Below are 18,937 nucleotides of genomic sequence, written 5' to 3'. Positions count from 1 at the left end.
AGCTGGGCAAACAGGGCTGAGTGCTGGGCAGTGGTGCTTTCAGAACTCTGTAACTGTTGATTCAACCCACATCCTCTCTCTTCAACTCTCGCTCCCTTTCTTCTTCTGTTTCTACTTTCCCCCCCCCCCCCTCCCCTGCAGTTGGATCAGAGCTCTTCAACCCCTGGATGACGGTGGCTTGGCTACCTTTAGTGATGGCTTCTCCTTGGTTCAGCTGGGCGAAGAGAGCCGAGTGCTGGGCCGTGGTGCTGTCGGCCTGTGGCAGTTCGCCTGTGAAGACTGGTGGGGGTCCAGGGGGTGGGGTTGGTGGAAGGGGGCTGGGACCGCCAGGGGCAGGAGCGAACAGAGAGGGAGGAGCAATGGGACCCTGTGTTGAGAGATAGAGAGAGGAGTGTTACTCTCTGTGAATCAAGACTAGATGATGGTGAAGAAGTCTGGAACTACAGTCCCCCTCTGTCGAAGATGCTTGGACTTTCTTTTTTATATATTTTCAGTGGTATTGTTAACAGACACGCCCCCAAAAAGAAAATGAGAGCTACAAACAGGTTGAGCCCCTGGTTCGACCGTGATCTTGCTGAGTTACTCCACCTCAAGAATTGCATTTGGCAAAAAGCTCGGCACACGCACACTCAGGCTGACTGGCTCTCGTTCAGGCAAATGAGAAATAAGTGCACTCAGGCTATCCGGAAGGCCAAAGTTAGTTACTTTAAGGAGCAGTTCTCTCTCTGTGGGTCTAACCCCAAGAAGTTCTGGAAAATGGGAGAATAAACCCTCCTCCTCACAGCTGCCCATGTCCCTTAATGTTGTTGATATGGTTGTTACTGACAATAAGTGTTACAACACAGAGGCGGATGCAAGATGCAAGCAACGATGGTTTTAATGAATGTAGTTCACAGCAGCAACATGACAGACAGACTGTACTCAGAAGGAATCCGACCCAGGAACTCGGGTGCATCTTCCGATCATAACGTGCTGAGAAAACCAGGGAGTGTGTCCGGATGAGTAGGAAGGAGCACAGCAGATAATCCACACAAGAGAAGAGCACGGACACACGACACAACCTCAGAGAAGAAACAACGATCTGACAACAAGAAACACTGGTAACAGAACATATAAAGGGAAGATAAGTGGTTCCAGCTGGCGCAGACAATCAGGCCGAGATTGGGAAACCACGCCCACACAAACACTGGAGAGAGAGAGAGAGAGGCAGTGGATTCATGAACCGTGACAATACCCCCTAGGAACGCCTCTTGGCGTTCCCAGGCAAATTTACCTGTCGATTGAAATCATCGATAAGGGAGTGATCCAGAATGTCCCTAGCAGGTACCCAACTTCTCTCCTCCGGGCCGTAACCCTCCCAGTCCACCAGGTACTGGAATCCGCGTCCCCTCCTTCTAGAGTCCAAAATACAATTGACAGAAAAGGTGGTTTCCCCATCAACAAGTCGTGGCGGCGGGGGGAACCGGGACCGGCGGGTTAATGCGTGCCTGAAACACAGGTTTTATTTTAGACACATGAAAGGTAGGATGAATTCTCCTATACGCCAGAGGAAGCTTGAGCCGGACCGCCACCGGACTAATGATCCTGGTGACTCTGAACGGGCCGATAAATTTGGGGGCAAGCTTGTTCGAAACGGATCGGAGTGGAATGTTCTTAGTAGAAAGCCACACTCTTTGGCCAACGACGTATACCGGAGGCTTCGACCGGTGGCGATCGGCCTTAGCCTTGGTGCGCGCCCCACCCGGAGAAGAGTCTCACGGGCTCTGCTCCATGCGTGACGGCACCTCTGGATGAAAGCGTGAGCGGAGGGAACAGTGACCTCGGACTCCGTACTGGGAAAGATAGGTGGCTGGTAACCTAAACTACACTCAAACGGAGAGAGACCCGTGGCTGCCACTGGCAACGAATTGTGAGCGTACTCAACCATAGAGAGTTGTTGACTCCAGGAAGAGGGATTCTTAGAAACCAAACATCGCAACACTCTCTCCAAATCTTGGTTGGCCCTCTCCGTTTGACCGTTGCTCTGGGGATGAAACCCTGAAGACAGGCTGACACTCGCTCCCAGTAACCTACAAAACTCTTGCCAAAACTTGGACACAAATTGGGGCCCCGGTCAGAAACTACGTCCATCGGCAGGCCATGTAAGCGAAAGACGTGATCCACGACAGTTACCGCTGTCTCCTTGGCAGATGGTAATTTAGGCAAGGGAATAAAATGAGCCGCCTTCGAGAACCGGTCCACCACGGTCAAAACAACCGTCTTGCCCTGGGAGGGCGGGAGGCCGGTAACAAAATCTAGCGCGATGTGGGACCAGGGTCTCGAAGGGACCGACAGCGGTTGGAGTAACCCATCTGGGGGTCGATTAGAAGTCTTCCCAGTGGCACAAACCGAGCAGGCCAAGACAAAACTGTGAATGTCACGAGCCATCAGTGGCCACCAAAAGCGTTGCTTAACCAAAAAGCTAGTGCGGCTGACTCCTGGATGACACGCTACGTTGGAGCAGTGCCCCCACCGAATAACATCGGACCGACACCCCTCCGGCACAAACAACCGATTAGGCGGGCAACCGGGCGGAGGCGTGACCCCCTCTAAGGCCGTTTTGACCCTCGATTCAACCTCCCATGTGAGTGTGGAGACCACTAGGGTCCCGGGTAGGATGCACTCGGGAGTGGATGGGCGTTCGGAATGGTCAAAAATGCGAGAAAGGGAATCGGGTTTGACATTCTTGGAACCCGGGCGATACGAGAGAGAGAAGTCAAAACGTCCGAAAAAGAGTGCCCACCGCGCCTGCCTGGAGTTGAGTCGCTTGGCGGTTCTGATATACTCCAAATTCTTGTGATCGGTCCAAACTATAAAAGGTACCCCCGAACCCTCTAACCAATGGCGCCACTCCTCCAGTGCTAACTTCACTGCCAACAACTCTCTGTTGCCAATGTCGTAGTTGCGTTCCGCAGGTGATAACCGATGGGAAAGGAACGCGCAAGGGTGCATCTTGTTGTCAGAAGAGGAACGTTGGGAAAGTACCGCACCTACCCCCACCTCTGAAGCGTCCACCTCCACCACGAACTGACGCGAGGGATCGGGAGCTATGAGGATAGGAGCCGAAACAAAGCGGCTCTTGAGTTTGGCGAATGCAGCCTCGGCTGTATCGGACCACCTGAACGTCACTCTGGGAGAGGTTAAGGCGGTAAGAGGAGCGACTATCTGGCTAAAGTTGCGAACGAAACGCCGGTAGAAATTGGCGAATCCCAGAAACCTCTGTAGGGCCTTACGGGAATCTGGGCTTGGCCAATCCACCACAGCCTTAACCTTGTCGGGATCCATGCGAATACCTTCAGTCGAGACGATGTAACCTAGGAATGGAACGGATTGTGCATGAAAAATGCATTTCTCCGCCTTGACAAAAAGTCCATTCTCCAACAACCTCTGAAGCACTCGTCTGACGTGTTGAGCGTGTTCCTGGAGAGAAGAAGAAAAATCAGTATGTCATCCAGGTAAACATATATGAACTGATCAATCATATCTCTCAGCACGTCATTGACGAGTGCCTGGAAAACCGCTGGGGAGTTGGATAGCCCAAAAGGCATGACCAAATATTCGAAGTGCCCTCTGGGGGTGTTAAACGCGGTCTTCCATTCGTCCCCCTCCCTTATGCGAACCAAATGATATGCATTACGTAAATCCAACTTAGTGAACACGGATGCTCCCTGTAACCTTTCAAAGGCGGAGGACATCAACGGTAAGGGATAGGTATTCTTCACTGTGATGTTATTCAACCCACGGTAATCAATGCAAGGACGCAGAGATCCGTCCTTCTTCCCCACAAAGAAGAACCCCGCCCCCGCTGGAGAAGAGGAAGGACGAATGAATTTAGATGCCAGAGAACCAGAGATGTATCTCTCCATAGCCTCCCTCTCAGGAACAGAAAGTGAATATAACTTGCCTTTAGGCGGAGACTCACCTGGCAATAATTCTATTGCACAGTCATAGGGACGATGCGGAGGAAGGGAAGCAGCACGGGACTTACTGAACACCTCCTTCAGGTCGAGGTATTCAACGGGCACGTTAGACAAATCCACTGCCTCCTCTAGAAACACAGAATCAGACACAGACGAACAAGCAGACACTAAACAGGACTCAAGACACTTGTTACTCCACATGGATATAGAGTTATGACCCCAGTCAACTCTGGGGTTGTGTTGGGTGAGCCAAGGGTGGCCGAGAACTAATGGTGCAAGGGGTGAGTCCATGAGTAGGAATGATAGTGTCTCAGTGTGATTGCCAGAAGTGATGAGTGTGATAGGTTCAGTGGTGTGAGAAATGTTGGGGAGTTCTTGACCATTGAGAGCGTTGACGGATATCTTGTGCGTGAGTGAGGTGATAGGGATCTGGAGTTTGTGAGCGAGCTTGAAGTCCATGAAATTACCCTCTGCTCCTGAGTCCAGTAAGGCTTGGGTGTCGTGCGTGTGGGTGGCCCATCTTAGTCTTACCGGGAGGAGAGTAGATGATGAGGTCTTCTCTGTGGTGACACCACCCGATAGTAGCCTCATGTTTACTACCGGGCCTGATCTTTTACCGGGCAGGAGTGGATAAAGTGGCCCGGTCTACCACAGTAGAGACAGAGTCCTTGGGATCTCCGCCTCTCCCTCTCTTCCCGGGAGAGGCGAGCTCTCCCCAGCTGCATGGGTTCGTGAGCGGAAGCTGAACTGGCCGTGTTCCCGACGCTGGCATGCCAGCCCTCCGTGTCGTTATACGGTCTGTTAGGGCATGCTCGGCGGCCAATACGACTCAGACGAGCGTCGACCCTCAGGGCTAGTTCCACTAGTCCATTTAAACTCCTGGGAAGGTCCAGAACATAAATCTCCTTCTGGATCCGGTCCTCCAGCCCATGCAGGAACATGTCCCACTGCGCCTCCTCGTTCCACTGACACTCAGCGGCCAGAGTGCGGAATTGGATGGAGTATTCCGATACTGAATGGTCTCCTTGGCGAAGGTCAGCGAGTAGTCTGGCCGTCTCCCTACCCGCCACGGCCCGATCGAAGACCCTTCTCATCTCCTCGGAGAGTGTCTGGAAAGAGGTGCAGCATGGGTCCTGGTTCGCCCACACCGCCGTTCCCCAGAGAGACGCTTTGCCTGATAGCAGTGTGAGTACGAATGCTACCTTAGACTGTTCACGGTTGAAGGTCCGTGGCTGCAACGAGAAATGCATGGAACATCTCGTAAGAAAGGCTCTGCAATAGTCAGGATCACCTGAATAACCCTCTGGTGTCGGTAGCCGTGGCTCTAGCTGGGAATCCGGCTCTGGCGGGGCGGGTTGAACTGCCGGTGTAGGTGGCGCAGCGGAACCCCTCAGATGTTGCAATTGTTGGGTCAGCTGGGATACCTGCGTCGAAAGGGCTTGTACTGCCCGACCTGTGCTGGAGATGTTCTCCTCTTGTTGATCCATTCTCGTGATACTGCGGGAAAGGAATTCGGTCAGACTCGTTGAACTCGCTGCATCCATGGTCTGGTCAGATCGTTCTGTTACAACACAGAGGCGGATGCAAGATGCAAGCAACGATGGTTTTAATGAATGTAGTTCACAGCAGCAACATGACAGACAGACTGTACTCAGAAGGAATCCGACCCAGGAACTCGGGTGCATCTTCCGATCATAACGTGCTGAGAAAACCAGGGAGTGTGTCCGGATGAGTAGGAAGGAGCACAGCAGATAATCCACACAAGAGAAGAGCACGGACACACGACACAACCTCAGAGAAGAAACAACGATCTGACAACAAGAAACACTGGTAACAGAACATATAAAGGGAAGATAAGTGGTTCCAGCTGGCGCAGACAATCAGGCCGAGATTGGGAAACCACGCCCACACAAACACTGGAGAGAGAGAGAGAGAGGCAGTGGATTCATGAACCGTGACAATAAGCACATGGTTGAGCTCTTTAAATCACCACTTCATTAAGTCAGGATTCCTATTTCACTCAGCCATGACTCCTTGCCCGTCCAACATTTCCTCATCTCCCACCCCTTCTAATGTGGCTATCCCCGATGCTTCTCCCTCTTTTTCCCCTGCCCCCCTACAAAGTTTCTCCCTGCAGGCGGTCCCTGCAGTCCAAGGTGCTAAAGGAGCTCCCGGAACTTGACGCCAAAGAAAACATCTGGGTCAGATGGTTTAGACCCTTTCTTCTTTAAGGTTGCTGCCCCTTTCATCGCCAAGCCTATCTCCAACCTTTTTAACATGTCTCTCCTTTCTGGGAAGGTTCCCATTGCTTGGAAGTCAGCCACGGTTCATTCTTTATTTAAAGGGGAAAATCAAGCAGATCCGAACTGTTACAGACCTATTTCTATTTTTCCCTGTTTATCGAAAGTGTTGGAAAAACTTGTCAAAAAATCAACTGACTGGCTTTCTTGATGTCTATAGTATTCTCTCTGGTATGCAATCTGGTTTCCGCTCAAGTTATGGATGTGTCACTGACACGCCCTTGATTCTAAGCAATATTGTGCTATTTTTATTGACTTGGCCAAAGCTTTTGATACGGTAGACCATTCCATTCTTGTGGGCCGGCTAAGGAGTATTGGTGTCTGTGGGGTCTTTGGCCTGGTTTGCTAACTACCTCTCTCAAAGAGTGCAGTGTATAAATTCAGAAATGCTGCTGTCTCAGCCACTGCCTGTCAAGGCTCGATCCTGGGCCCCACACTCTTCTCAATTTACATCAACATAGCTCAGGCAGGCAGTAGGAAGCTCTCTCATCCATTTATATGCAGATTATACAGTCTTATACTCAGCTGACCCGCCCCGGATTTTGTGTTAAATGCTCTACTACAACGCTTTCATAGTGTCCAACAAGCTTTCTCTACCCTTAACCTTGTTCTGAACACCTCCAAAACAAATGTCATGTGGTGTGGTAAGAAGAATGCCACTCTCCCCGCAGGTGTGATTGCTACCTCTGATGGTTTAGAGCTTGAGGTAGTCACCTCATACAAGTACTTGGTAGTATGGCTTTATGATACACTGTCCTTCTCTCAGCACATATCAAAGCTGCAGGCTAAAGTTAAATCTCGACTTGGTTTCCACTATTGTAATCGATCCTCTTTCACCACAGCTGCCAAACTAACCCTGATTCAGATGACCATCATACCCATGCTAGATTACAGAGACATAATTTAGAGATTGGCAGGACATATCACTGCACTCCTTTTTGGACACATCACTGCACTCTATACTCCTCTGTAAATTGGTCATCTCTGTAAACCCGTCACAAGACCCACTGGTTGATGCTTATTTATGAAACCCTCTTAGGCCTCACTCCCCCCTATCTGAGATACTGTATCTACTGCAGCCCTCATCCTCCACATACAACACCCATTCTGCGAGTCACATTCTGTTAAAAGTCATCAAAGCACGCACATCCCTGGGTCACTCCTCTTTTCAGTTCACTGCAGCTAGTGACTGGAACAAGCTGCAACAAACACTCAAACTGGACTGTTTTATCTCAATCTCTTCATTCAAAGACTCAATCATGGACAGTCTTACTGACAGTTGTGGCTGCTTCACGTGATGCATTGTTGTTTCTACCTTCTTGCCCTTTGTGCTGCTGTCTGTGCCCAATAATGTTCGTACCATGTTTTGTGCTGCTACCATGTTGTTGTCATGCTGTGTTGTCATGTGTTGCTGCCTTGCTATATTGTTGTCTTAGGTCTCTATGTAGTGTTGTCTCTCTTGTCGTGATGTGTGTACTTAAACATTTTAAAATGTTTCATCCCAGCCACGCAGGAGGCCTTTTGGTAGGCCATCATTGTAAATAAGACTTTGTTCTTCACTGACTTACCTAGTTAAATAAAGGTTAAATCAAGTAAAATACAGTTGTTGGCCGGCAGGTGGAGTATAGGACAAATAGTTGAGGGTCTTCATATTCAACTGGTTTCTTGTAGCAGATGTGGCCAACGTCAAAGCTGGGTTGGAACAAACGCCTGCAAACACTGTCCCTCCAGCTCTCCAGGACCAGAGTGGTCCACCCTTGGCAAATAGGATCCTTAACTACCACTGTGTGCTGTTCTTGATGTTTATATATGCATATGGTGAAAAGTGGAGACCTAAGGCAGGGATTCAATCTGGCTGTATGTTGTGACAATGCAGCTTTTAAAGGCAATGTTTCCGCATTGATCACATTCATGGTAAACGCTGCATATGTGGGGTCAACCAGAATGACCTTTAATGTCAAGCGTGCTATAACACGGATCTAAGGCAGATTGGATTGAATCCCGGCCTAAGTCCTGCTGCGACAGGGACTCTGGTCAACCATTACTCTAAATGCATTTTTTTCTCACTGAGAGCCTTACTTACCAAGCTAATGAGCAGATGAATGTAAAGCCCCATGCCCGCCAACTCCAGAAAAGACAGATAGAGAGAGAGAGAGTCTGTCTGTCTGTCTGTCTGACTCTGACGACACAGCTGCCAAGGACAGTTACCCATGGTCCCCCTTCTACACTCAAACATGCCACAGCAACTGTACACATACACATGCACACACACACGCATGCACACACACACACACACCACGCAAGTACCGCTGCAGCCAGTGTGAGACTGATGTACTGGTGATTGGTGTTGCAGTTCATTGGGGATTTAGCAGTCTATGAGGTCCAGCTGACAGTACTCAACCTCTGACCTGTGACACGTGTGGTACATATCATTACAAAACAACACAGTTGTATTAGTTGTCAGTTTAGCAAATGCCCAATGATTAAAGCTGAGTGCAATGAAATTAAGGGCTGGATTCACTCCATATCATGAAAGATCCGCATAAAAATTGAAAGGTAATTTCCGATTGAGCCTACATATGCAGCGTATACCGCGAACGTGGGAACGCAGTCTCCATGAACATTGCCTTTACATTTTAATCGAGCTATAACGCAGATTTTCCGTGATACTTCTGGGATACGGACTGAATCCAGAGCTGTGTGTGTGTAGTTTGTGTGAATACACAACGTGTGTGTCTGCATGTGTGACAGTGTGTCCATGCCCCTCTGAACAGAAGCAGACAGATTAGATGAGAGAAAAGCCCAGTAGTTTAAAGTAGGTTGTGGGGTTTGGTGAAGAAAACCTCCATTCAAGTCCACGCTGAGGACCACCTGTCCACGCCACACACTCCTTAACTCGCACGCACACAAACGCACACACAAAACCCTGACACCTAACGGCAGGAGGGACACACACTCTCGCATTTGCACACACACGAGCACACACCTTCAGTCCACCAAATTGTGTGACAGTCTATATGCCTCAAAGGACCACACAGAGGATTTTGGAAGATCACTGAAACAGACAGTGGCCTTGAACTGAGTTCAACACTCGTTAGAGAAACGTGAAGTCTCAGGAGTTTTACTTTCAGTTATATTGTCACGTAAAAAGATAAACAAATAAACACATCACTTCCACTGGATGCAGGAATATGATGTCTGATTGGAAATCTGCCAGAGAGAAAGGGAGAATGAGAAGGGGGGAAGGGAGAGGGAGAGGGAGAAGGGGGAAGGGAGAATGAGAAGGGGGAAGGGAGAATGAGAAGGGGGAAGGGAGAATGAGAAGGGGGAAGGGAGAGGGAGGGAAGGGAGAGAAGGGAGAATGAGAAGGGGGAAGGGAGAATGAGAATGGGGGAAGAGAGAAGGAGAAGGGGGAAGAGAGAGGGGGAAAGGGGAAGAGAGAGGGAGAAGGGGGAAGAGAGAGGGAGAAGGGGGGAAGGCAGAAGGAGAAGGGAGAAGGAGAAGGAGGGAAGAGACAAGGAGAAGGGGGAAGGGAGAGGGAGAGAAGGGAGAAGGAGAAGGGGGGAAGAGAAAAGGACAAAGAGTAGTAGAGGAAGAAAACAGAAAGCAGACGATAGAAGAAGAGCATGAATTCCCAGCAAACTCTACAATTGCTCAATTGAGAACCACAAAGCAGCCACCAGTACACCAGGGACCAAGTCATTCATACAAGCTGGTCCTTAAGCAACCAGCTGCCTGCCTGCATAACTACACATAAAAATATACACTGTGGGGTAATTAACATGAGAACGACATCCCAACTGGCACCATATTCCCTATATAGTGCACTACGTTTGGCCAGACCCTATGGGCTCCATGTAAGTAATATGGTGCCATTTGAACAGCAGCCCTGTACCACCAAATAAGGAAACAGAAAACAACATCTGAGGCTCTGCTGCAGAACAACAACTGGACGACTCCAACAGAGTCAGAGACAATTATGTCTTGAGGCGAGCTGTAATTAATTGAGTCTTGTTCCTGCCTGTTCAAACCTGCATGGCAAGCAAGTTTATAGTTCATCCATAGGGCCAGGAGCGTTTCCTGACCGTGTGACCTGATCACGGAAAAAGCCGGGAATTCTGGGCCTATTTATCCAACCTCAGATGAAAGTCCTGAGAAGTCAGGCAGTGGGACCCAAGTTGTTCCTTCTCAGGTCACAGAGTCATGAAAAACTCCTGGCTCAGGGAGGAGCAGTGTTCAGGGCAGTGTTGAGAAGGTAGGATCAGGTTTTGCTGCTGTAACACATGGATAATAGAATGTGGAGGGAATGCCCCACTGGACGTTAGCTCGCTAGAGGACCGTAGTGCTGCTGAAGTGCTGTAGTATAAGACATTAACTATCCATTATATGTTTCATGTAACTGTTTTACAGCACAGCTACAACATGATGATGGTATACAGTGGAGTCCGAAATGATTGACACCCTTAATGAATGTATAAAATAAATCATACAAATATTTTTGCAATGGCCATTGAACCCTATTGAAAACCTGTGGTTTGAACTGAAGAGCACAGACAACGGATACCAAAGATCGGGAAGGATTCTGTACGGAGGAATGGTCTAAAATCCTCATAAAACATTGTAGAAAAAGTCTCAGTGCTGTTAACATCATAATGTGAGGTATTGAAAAGAGGGGTGTCAATCATTTGAACCATACCTTTAAAAAAAATGTATTACTTGTTAAACAAAATGTATTTCTCTGAGCAATTGTATTAGTATAAAAAAGATAATTTCCCAATTTTTGTTGTTTTGTTCCATTTACTTCCGTTTAAGAAAAGTTTTTCAACAGAATCGGCAGAATGAATGCACCCCTGATCACGCATAAACACAGTTAATTTTCATAGCACATTGTAATCCTTCTCGCATTTATGCGCTCTCCACATCTCACCTTTTCCCTTCGCTTGTGGACTTCAATGCACAACACATCAGCTGTATGTGACCAGGCAAAAAAACCTTTCCAAGCCAAACTGCTACATACGGCCTACATCGTTGTCATCGTATTGGATAAAGTAACATCATAGTCAACATAGCAAATAGAACTAACGCGTTAGTAAATCCGCCATTATCATGCAGTAACATTACAGTGTACAGTCAGTATGCAGTTTGGCACTTAACCCAGCGGGCCCCGGTTGAAATAAATTAGTCAAACCAAAAGCTTGCCCTGACTTGGAAGAGTTTCAGTGTTGTGTTGGATAGACATAGCCAGCTAGCTAATATAGCATCCCTCTATCTGAGCAGGCTATTTTAGCTGCATTTGCTAGCTAAGTAAGCAAAACTGAAAGTTGTTTTTTTAAACGAAATCTCTTACTTCTCCTTCATTTTGGAAGAAATAAATGTATTCAAAACTGTTCAACTATTGTTTTTCTCTCTTCGAGTCAACTACTCACTACATTTTATGCACCGCAGTGCTAGCTAGCTGTAGCTTATGCTTTCAGTACTAGATTCACGCTCTGATCCTTTGATTGGGTGGACAACGTCAGTTCATGCTGCAAGATATCTGATAGGTTGGATGACGCCCTCCGGAAGTTGTCATAATTACTGTGTAGGTCTGTGGAAGGGGGTGAGAACCATGAGCTCACTAGGTTTTGTATTGAAGTCAATGTACCCAGAGGAGGACAGAGGAGGACGGAAGTGAGCTGTCCTCCGGCTACACCATTGTGCTACCCTACAGAGTACTGCTGAGGCTACTGTAGACCTTCATTGCAAAATAGTGTGTTTTAATACATTTTGGGGTGACGTGATTATATTTAGTATGGTTTCATCTGAAAAGGATAACTTTTTTCATGTTTAAACATTTTAAAAAATATGAAATTCACAGAGGAGGATGGCCCTCCCCCTTCTCCTCTGAGGAGCCTCTGCTGGACTGGGTGATTATTTTTGTAAATCTTAAGTGTCGCTGCTACTCACAATCTTGCTCCAGACTAGGCCTGTTGTGTGATGCTGTTTGATGAAGGCCTGAAGCTCAGTCCAGATGGATAGGTAGGACCCCACCCACTCCACATGACGCTTGTCTCTATAGAGAAAGAGATCAACAGACAGATGGAGAGAAGGGGAGAGAGAGAGGGTTACAAGGAAAAAGGGGGATGGATTAGGACGAATACACAGAGAGAGAAAAAGACACAGTTATTTTTACATACCAATAATAATCTGCAAAGTATCTAATAAGCTAAAGTTGATGTAATACACTAGCAGTCATACTCACGAGTCTTTATAGTCTTTCAGAACTCTGTTAGTGTAGAAAATGGCAGCATCATTCATCTCCTTCACATAGGGAACTGGCTTCTGGCTCTGGAAGAGAGAAGGAGCGAGAGAAAGAGAAAAAAAGAGAGAGAGGTATTTAAACAAAGCTGACCCTATGTAGGAATTTAGACATCTCTGCTCTGCATTCACAGAAACACAGTGAAGAAGATGTGAATGAGTGAGTGATGTCTCCTCACCACGGCGACCCAGCCCAGTGCTGGGATGCTCTCGCTGACAGCTGATAGGTGGTTGAATTGCCTGCTGCCACGGTTACATTCCCGAAAGTTCTGAATCTCCTGGATTTTCTCTGAGATAGGCTTCAGCAGGTCAGACAGCTCCATCTGGGAGGGAGAGACAGGGGGAGGAGAGAAAGATAGGGAAAATGAAAGAGAGAGAAAGATAGTGTGTGAGAGAGAGAGAATGCTTGTCAACAAAAACTGAACAATCTCACAGGTAGTGTCTTTTCTATATGACCGACAATATGCAAATAGCATTTATCAATGACTTAAGTATAACTCAACACCCATACATTCATCTGTAATAGTACTCTGCAGCTCTCACAGTGCTCTCCAGAACCTGAGTGAGAGCACCAGTCTCAATGGGCCAGTTACCTCATGCTACCCGTTATATAGCAGTTTCACTTACTGCCTTGCCCACAAGCAACTCTGCCATGCATGCCAGCAAGTCGAAGGCAGTGTGCAACTTGACTGTGATTTTATAACTGGACAACTGGAATTTTATTAGAAGGATCCATTTTCCATTGGAACTTCCAGATCCCTGCTAGCTTCCATCCCTCTTTCCCTCCCTCCTCCCTCTCCTCCCAGCATTCCTCTGTTCATTGGGAGATCCCTCTGGCCTTGTAAGGCACTGAGCAGGTCTAATGTTTACAGTTTACCTTCACACAACTGGGTAAAGGAACACATTGTTTCCCTAGTGACACTGTAGTACAGTTCTCTTATTTTGACCTGTACCTAAGCCGATGTTGCTATGACATTTTAACTAAATATCCCCGTGGTGTCGATATGCTGTGGGAAAGATAAATAAATAAAATAATTTCTGTTTATTTATTTAGCTTTATTTTGAGAAAGGATGTGATTATTCTTCCATTGCTATGGCAACTGATTTAATTGCATTATGGGTTAAATACAGTGCATTCGGAAAGTAATCAGACCCCCTGACTTTTTACACATTTTGTTACGTTACAGCCTTATTCTAAAATGTATTAAATAAAAAAATGTTCCTCATCAATCTACACACAATACCCCATAATGACAAAGCAAAACCATGTTTTAGACATTTTGGCAAATGTATTAAAAATAAAAAACAGAAATACCAAAGGGTTTAAATACATAAGTTTTCAGACCCTTTGCTATGAGACAAAAAATTTAGCTCAGGTGCAACCTGTTTCCATTGATCATCCTTGAGATGTTTCTACATGTCACACCCTGATCTGTTTCACCTGTCCTTGTTATTGTCTTCACCCCCTCCAGGTGTTGCTCATTTTCCACAATGTATTTCTCCCTGTGCTTGTATGTTCAAGTCAACCAGCGTTTTTTCCCGTTCTCCTGCTTTTGAATTTCTCCTTTCTCTAGTCCTCCTGGTTTTGACCCTTGCCTGTTTCTGGATTCGCCTGCCTGACCACGAGCCTGTCTGCCACTCTGTACCTCCTGGACTATGATCTGGTTTTGACATTTTGCCTGTCCACCACCATTCTCTTGCCTTTTCCTTTTTGGATTATTACACATCTAAGACTCCAACCATCTGCATCTGGGTCTCGCCTTGAGTTATGATACTACAACTTTGTTGAAGTCCAACTGTGGTAAATTCAATTAATTGGACATGATTTGGAAAGGCACACACCTGTCAATATAAGGTCCCAAAGTTGACAGTGCACGTCAGAGCAAAAACCAAGTCATGAGATCAAAGGAATTGTCCGTAGAAACAGGATTGTGTCAAGGCACAAATCTGGGTACCAAAAAATGTCTGCAGCATTGAAGGTCCCCAATAACACAGTGGCCTCCATCTTTCTTAAATGGAAGAAGGTAAGAAGCACCAAGACTCTTCCTATAGCTGGCCGCCCGACCAAACTGACCAATCGGGGGAGAAGGACCTTGGTCAGAGAGGTGACCAAGAGCCCGATGGTAACTGTGACAGAGCTCCAGAGTTCCTCTGTGGAGATGGGAGAACCTTCAAGAAGAACAGCAATCTCTGCAGCACTCTATCAATCAGGCCTTTATGGTAGAGTGGCCAGATGGAAGCCACTCCTCAGTAAAAGGCACAACAGCCCCCTTGGAATTCGCCAAAAAGCACCTGAAGGACTGTCAAATCATGAGAAACATGATTCTCTGGTCTGATGAAACCAAGATTGAACTCTTTGGCCTGAATGACAAGCATCACATCTGGAGGAAACCTGTCACATTCCCTACAATGAAGCATGGTGGTGGTGGCAGCATCATGCTGTGTGGATGTTTTTCATTGGCAGGGACTGGGAGACTAATAAGGAGAGAGAAAGATGAACGGAGCAAAGTACAGAAAGATCCTTGATGAAAACAAGCTCCAGAGCGCTCAGGACTTCAGACTAGCGCAAAGGTTCACCTTCCAACAGGATAATGACCCTAAGCACACAGCCAAGACAACACAGGAGTGGCTTTGGCTTTAAATGTCCTTGAGTGGCTTTGGCTTTAAATGTCCTTGAGTGGCTTTGGCTTTAAATGTCCTTGAGTGGCCCAGCTAGAGTCTGGACTTGAACAGCACACATTTTTGTTGTATCCCCGGACAATCATGCTTGATTCAACTCATTGAGGGCCTGATTATTAATTGACAAGTTGAATCAGGTGTGCTTGTCTGTGACTACAATAAAAATGTGTACTGTTGGGGGTACTCAAGGTCTGGAGTTGGGAACCACTATCTTAGGTCATCCAATCCGTGGCTTAAATCCTCAGAGAGCCTCTCCTAGAAAATGTTTACAGATGTGGAGAGGATAAAATGGTCAGAAGTACTGTACAGCTCTATTCCTAAGTGTATCGGTTTGATTTGAATAAGAATCTTATATACTCCGACATAGTTTGCTGCATTTGACATACTACAGTTTCTCCTTGTGTGTCAGAGGGAGAGACAGAAAGAGAGAACTATTTTTTTTAGCAAATTCTTGCCTAAATCAGATGCACATGATTTTCATAACATGAGATAGACAGTCCTTTCATAGGAAGGACCAACCTCGACTGTCTTACTTTCACTCTCTCCAGATCCCATCGAAAATAATTAGCCTGCTAGAGCATCCTTAAAAGAAAACCACTTCTCCATGAAATGGAGGAAATGCCCACTGAGATAAAGTGATGCTATGACCAATTCATCTGTGATGATGATAAGGCCCAGGAGGTTTTCGTGACGATTAATCTGTGAGTTGTACATATCTTTCAGCCTAAAGATCTTCCTCCCTCCCTCCCCTCAACTCTTTCAGTTACTGTACCAGGGGTATCTGATGGCCCAAATCTTTTATTTCAGCCACATTGGTAAGACAGGAGCCCCAAATACCCCCCTCTCAATCATCCTCCACTTCCAATGAAGAGAGACATAAATAGCCAGGATATCTCCAGGCTATGAGTGGGTCAGGGGCCTACTTTACACACCATTCACTGAGAAAGAATGTGTAATGAGAGAGAGACGGTAGAGAGAGTTAGACAGAAAGGCGGAGAGAGACGGTAGAGAGAGTTAGACAGAAAGGCGGAGAGAGACGGTAGAGAGTTAGACAGAAAGACAGAGAGACAGTAGAGAGAGTTAGACAGAAAGACGGAGAGAGACAGTAGAGAGAGTTAGACAGAAAGACAGGGAGAGAGAGTTAGACAGAAAGACAGGGAGGGAGACAGTAGAGAGAGTTAGACAGAAATACAGGGAGGGAGATGGTAGAGAGAGTTAGACAGAAAGACAGGGAGAGAGATGGTAGAGAGAGTTAGACAGAAAGACAGGGAGGGAGACAGTAGAGAGAGTTAGACAGAAATACAGGGAGGGAGATGGTAGAGAGAGTTAGACAGAAAGACAGGGAGAGAGAGTTAGACAGAAATACAGGGAGAGAGATGGTAGAGAGAGTTAGAAAGACAGGGAGAGAGATGGTAGAGAGAGTTAGACAGAAAGACAGGGAGAGAGATGGTAGAGAGAGTTAGACAAAGACAGGGAGAGAGAAAGTAGAAGAGAAAAAAGGAACAAAGAGCAGTATCAAGTTATTTGATCTGTACCGTACAAGCACACTATCTGATACCATGGCTTGGCGTCCACTATGTTGATATTCACTGACTGGCCAGGTCTGAGCTATAATGTCCAGACTATGAGCTATAACGACCAGGCTATGAGTTATAATGCAAAACATGAGATCAAAGCTCCCAGTGGAAAGTGACCAAGGAGAAACCAACAGTGTGATTCTACAGTGTAAAGCCTCACATCGGCGCAGAGGGCTGTCGAGGCGAGACAGCTACAGCGTGAGACACACACACACAGACACAGAGTGTAAAGCCTTACGTGAGCCCAGCTTCACGCACCCACACACACACACACACACACACACACACACACACACACACACACACACACACACACACACACACACACACACACACACACACACACACACACACAGACACGCACACAGAGGAGCAGGAGCAGCTCAAATATAGAACATGCCCATAAAAAGCCACAGAGCACAACTCCGGGCCGGAGCGGCGGAGAGAAAAGCCAGAGGTTTACCGGCGGCTCTGGGGTCCCTATGGGAGAGATGTACAGGGTCACAATCCCTGTTCCACCAAAGGCTGCTCCAAATGGAAGACAAAGGCCATGATTGAGATTAATATAAAACTACTTATAAAACTACTGTGCCTTCAGAAACTATTCTGACCCATTGACTTTTTCAACATTTTGTTACGTTACAGCCTTATTCTAAAATGGATTAAATAAAACATTATTCTCAGCAATCTACACACAATACCCCATAATGACAAACTGAAAACAGGTTTTTAGAAATGTTTGCACATTTATTTAAAAAAAACTGAAATACCTTATTTACATAAGTATTCAGACCCTTTGCTAGGACACTCGAAATTGAGCTCAGGTGCATCCTGTTCCCATTGACCATCTTTGAGATGTTTCTACAACTTGATTGGAGTCCGCTTGTGGAAAATTCATTTGATTTGACATGATTTGGAAAGGCACACACCTGTCTACATAAGGTCCCACAGTTGACAGTGTCAGAGCAAAAACCAAGCCACGAGGTCGAAGGAATTGTCCGTAGAGCTCTGAGACAGGATTGTGTCGAGGCACAGATCTGGGGAAGGGTACCAAAATATGTCTGCAGCATTGAAGGTTCACAAGAACACAGTGGCCTCCATCATTCTTAAATGGAAGAAGTTTGGAACCACCAAGACTCTTCCTCGAGCTGCCCGCCTGGCCAAACTGAGCAATCGGTGGAGAAGGACCTTGGTCAGGGAGGTGAACAAGAACTTGATCGTCACTCTGACAGAGCTCTCGAGTTCCTCTGTGGAGATGGGAGAACCTTCCAGAAAGACAACCATCTCCGCAGCATTCCACCAATCAGGCCTTTATGGTAGAGTGGCCAGACAGAAGCCACTCCTCAGTAAAACACCCATGACAGCCCACTTGGAGTTTGCAAAAAGGCACCAAAAGGACTCTCAGACCCTGAGAATCCAGATGATCTGTTCTGATGAAACCAAGATTGAACTCGTTGGCCTGAATGACACGTGTCACGTCTGACACCATCCCTACGGTAAAGCATAGTGGTGGCAGCATCATGCTGCGGGGATGTTTTTCAGCGGCAGAGACTGGGAGACGAGTCAGGATCGAGGCAAAGATGAACGGAGGAAACTACAGAGAGATCCTTGATGAAAACCTGCTCCAGATCGCTCAGGACCTCAGACTGAGGCGAAGGTTCACAACGAACCTAAGCACACAGCCAAGACAACGCAGGAGTGGCTTCGGGACAAGTCTCTGAATGTCCTTGAGTGGCCCAGCCAGAGCCCAGACTTGAACCCCATCGAACATCTCTGGAGAGACCTAAAAATAACTGTGCAGGAACACCCCATCCAACATCTCAACAGGCTACAGTCTATCTACAGGATCTCTACCGGCTCTCTACAGGCTACAGGCTCTCTACAGGCTACAGGCTCTCTACAGGCTACAGACTCTACAGGCTACAGGCTACAGTCTCTACAGGCTACAGGCTCTAGGCTCTCTACAGGCTACAGTCTCTCTACAGGCTACAGGCTCTCTACAGGCTACAGGGTCTCTACAGGCTACAGGGTCTCTACAGTCTCTCGACAGGCTACAGGCTCTCTACAGGCTACAGGCTCTCTACAGGCTACAGGGTCTCTACAGGCTACAGGGTCTCTACAGGCT

At 47.1% G+C, this 18,937-nt stretch overlaps 1 protein-coding gene across 2 annotated transcripts in view; it reads right to left on the bottom strand.

The window, feature by feature from the left end:
* LOC135551829 (adenylyl cyclase-associated protein 2-like) overlaps positions 1-18,937 on the bottom strand; it is a 42,406-nt gene that overhangs the window by 3,994 nt on the left and 19,475 nt on the right. For both annotated transcript variants that reach the window (XM_064983065.1, XM_064983064.1), the window contains exons 5-8: positions 12,736-12,879; positions 12,501-12,586; positions 12,206-12,311; positions 187-367 (exon numbers count right to left, since the gene is read on the bottom strand). In XM_064983065.1, coding sequence (XP_064839137.1) covers positions 187-367; positions 12,206-12,311; positions 12,501-12,586; positions 12,736-12,879 — 517 coding nt within the window. The remainder of the gene's footprint in view (positions 1-186; positions 368-12,205; positions 12,312-12,500; positions 12,587-12,735; positions 12,880-18,937) is intronic.

This window comes from Oncorhynchus masou, chromosome 13 (assembly GCF_036934945.1).
Source record: "Oncorhynchus masou masou isolate Uvic2021 chromosome 13, UVic_Omas_1.1, whole genome shotgun sequence".
Classification (NCBI taxonomy): domain Eukaryota; kingdom Metazoa; phylum Chordata; class Actinopteri; order Salmoniformes; family Salmonidae; genus Oncorhynchus; species Oncorhynchus masou.
The sequence above is the reverse complement of the archived record's forward strand: the minus strand, read 5'-3'. Positions and strand labels throughout refer to the sequence as shown.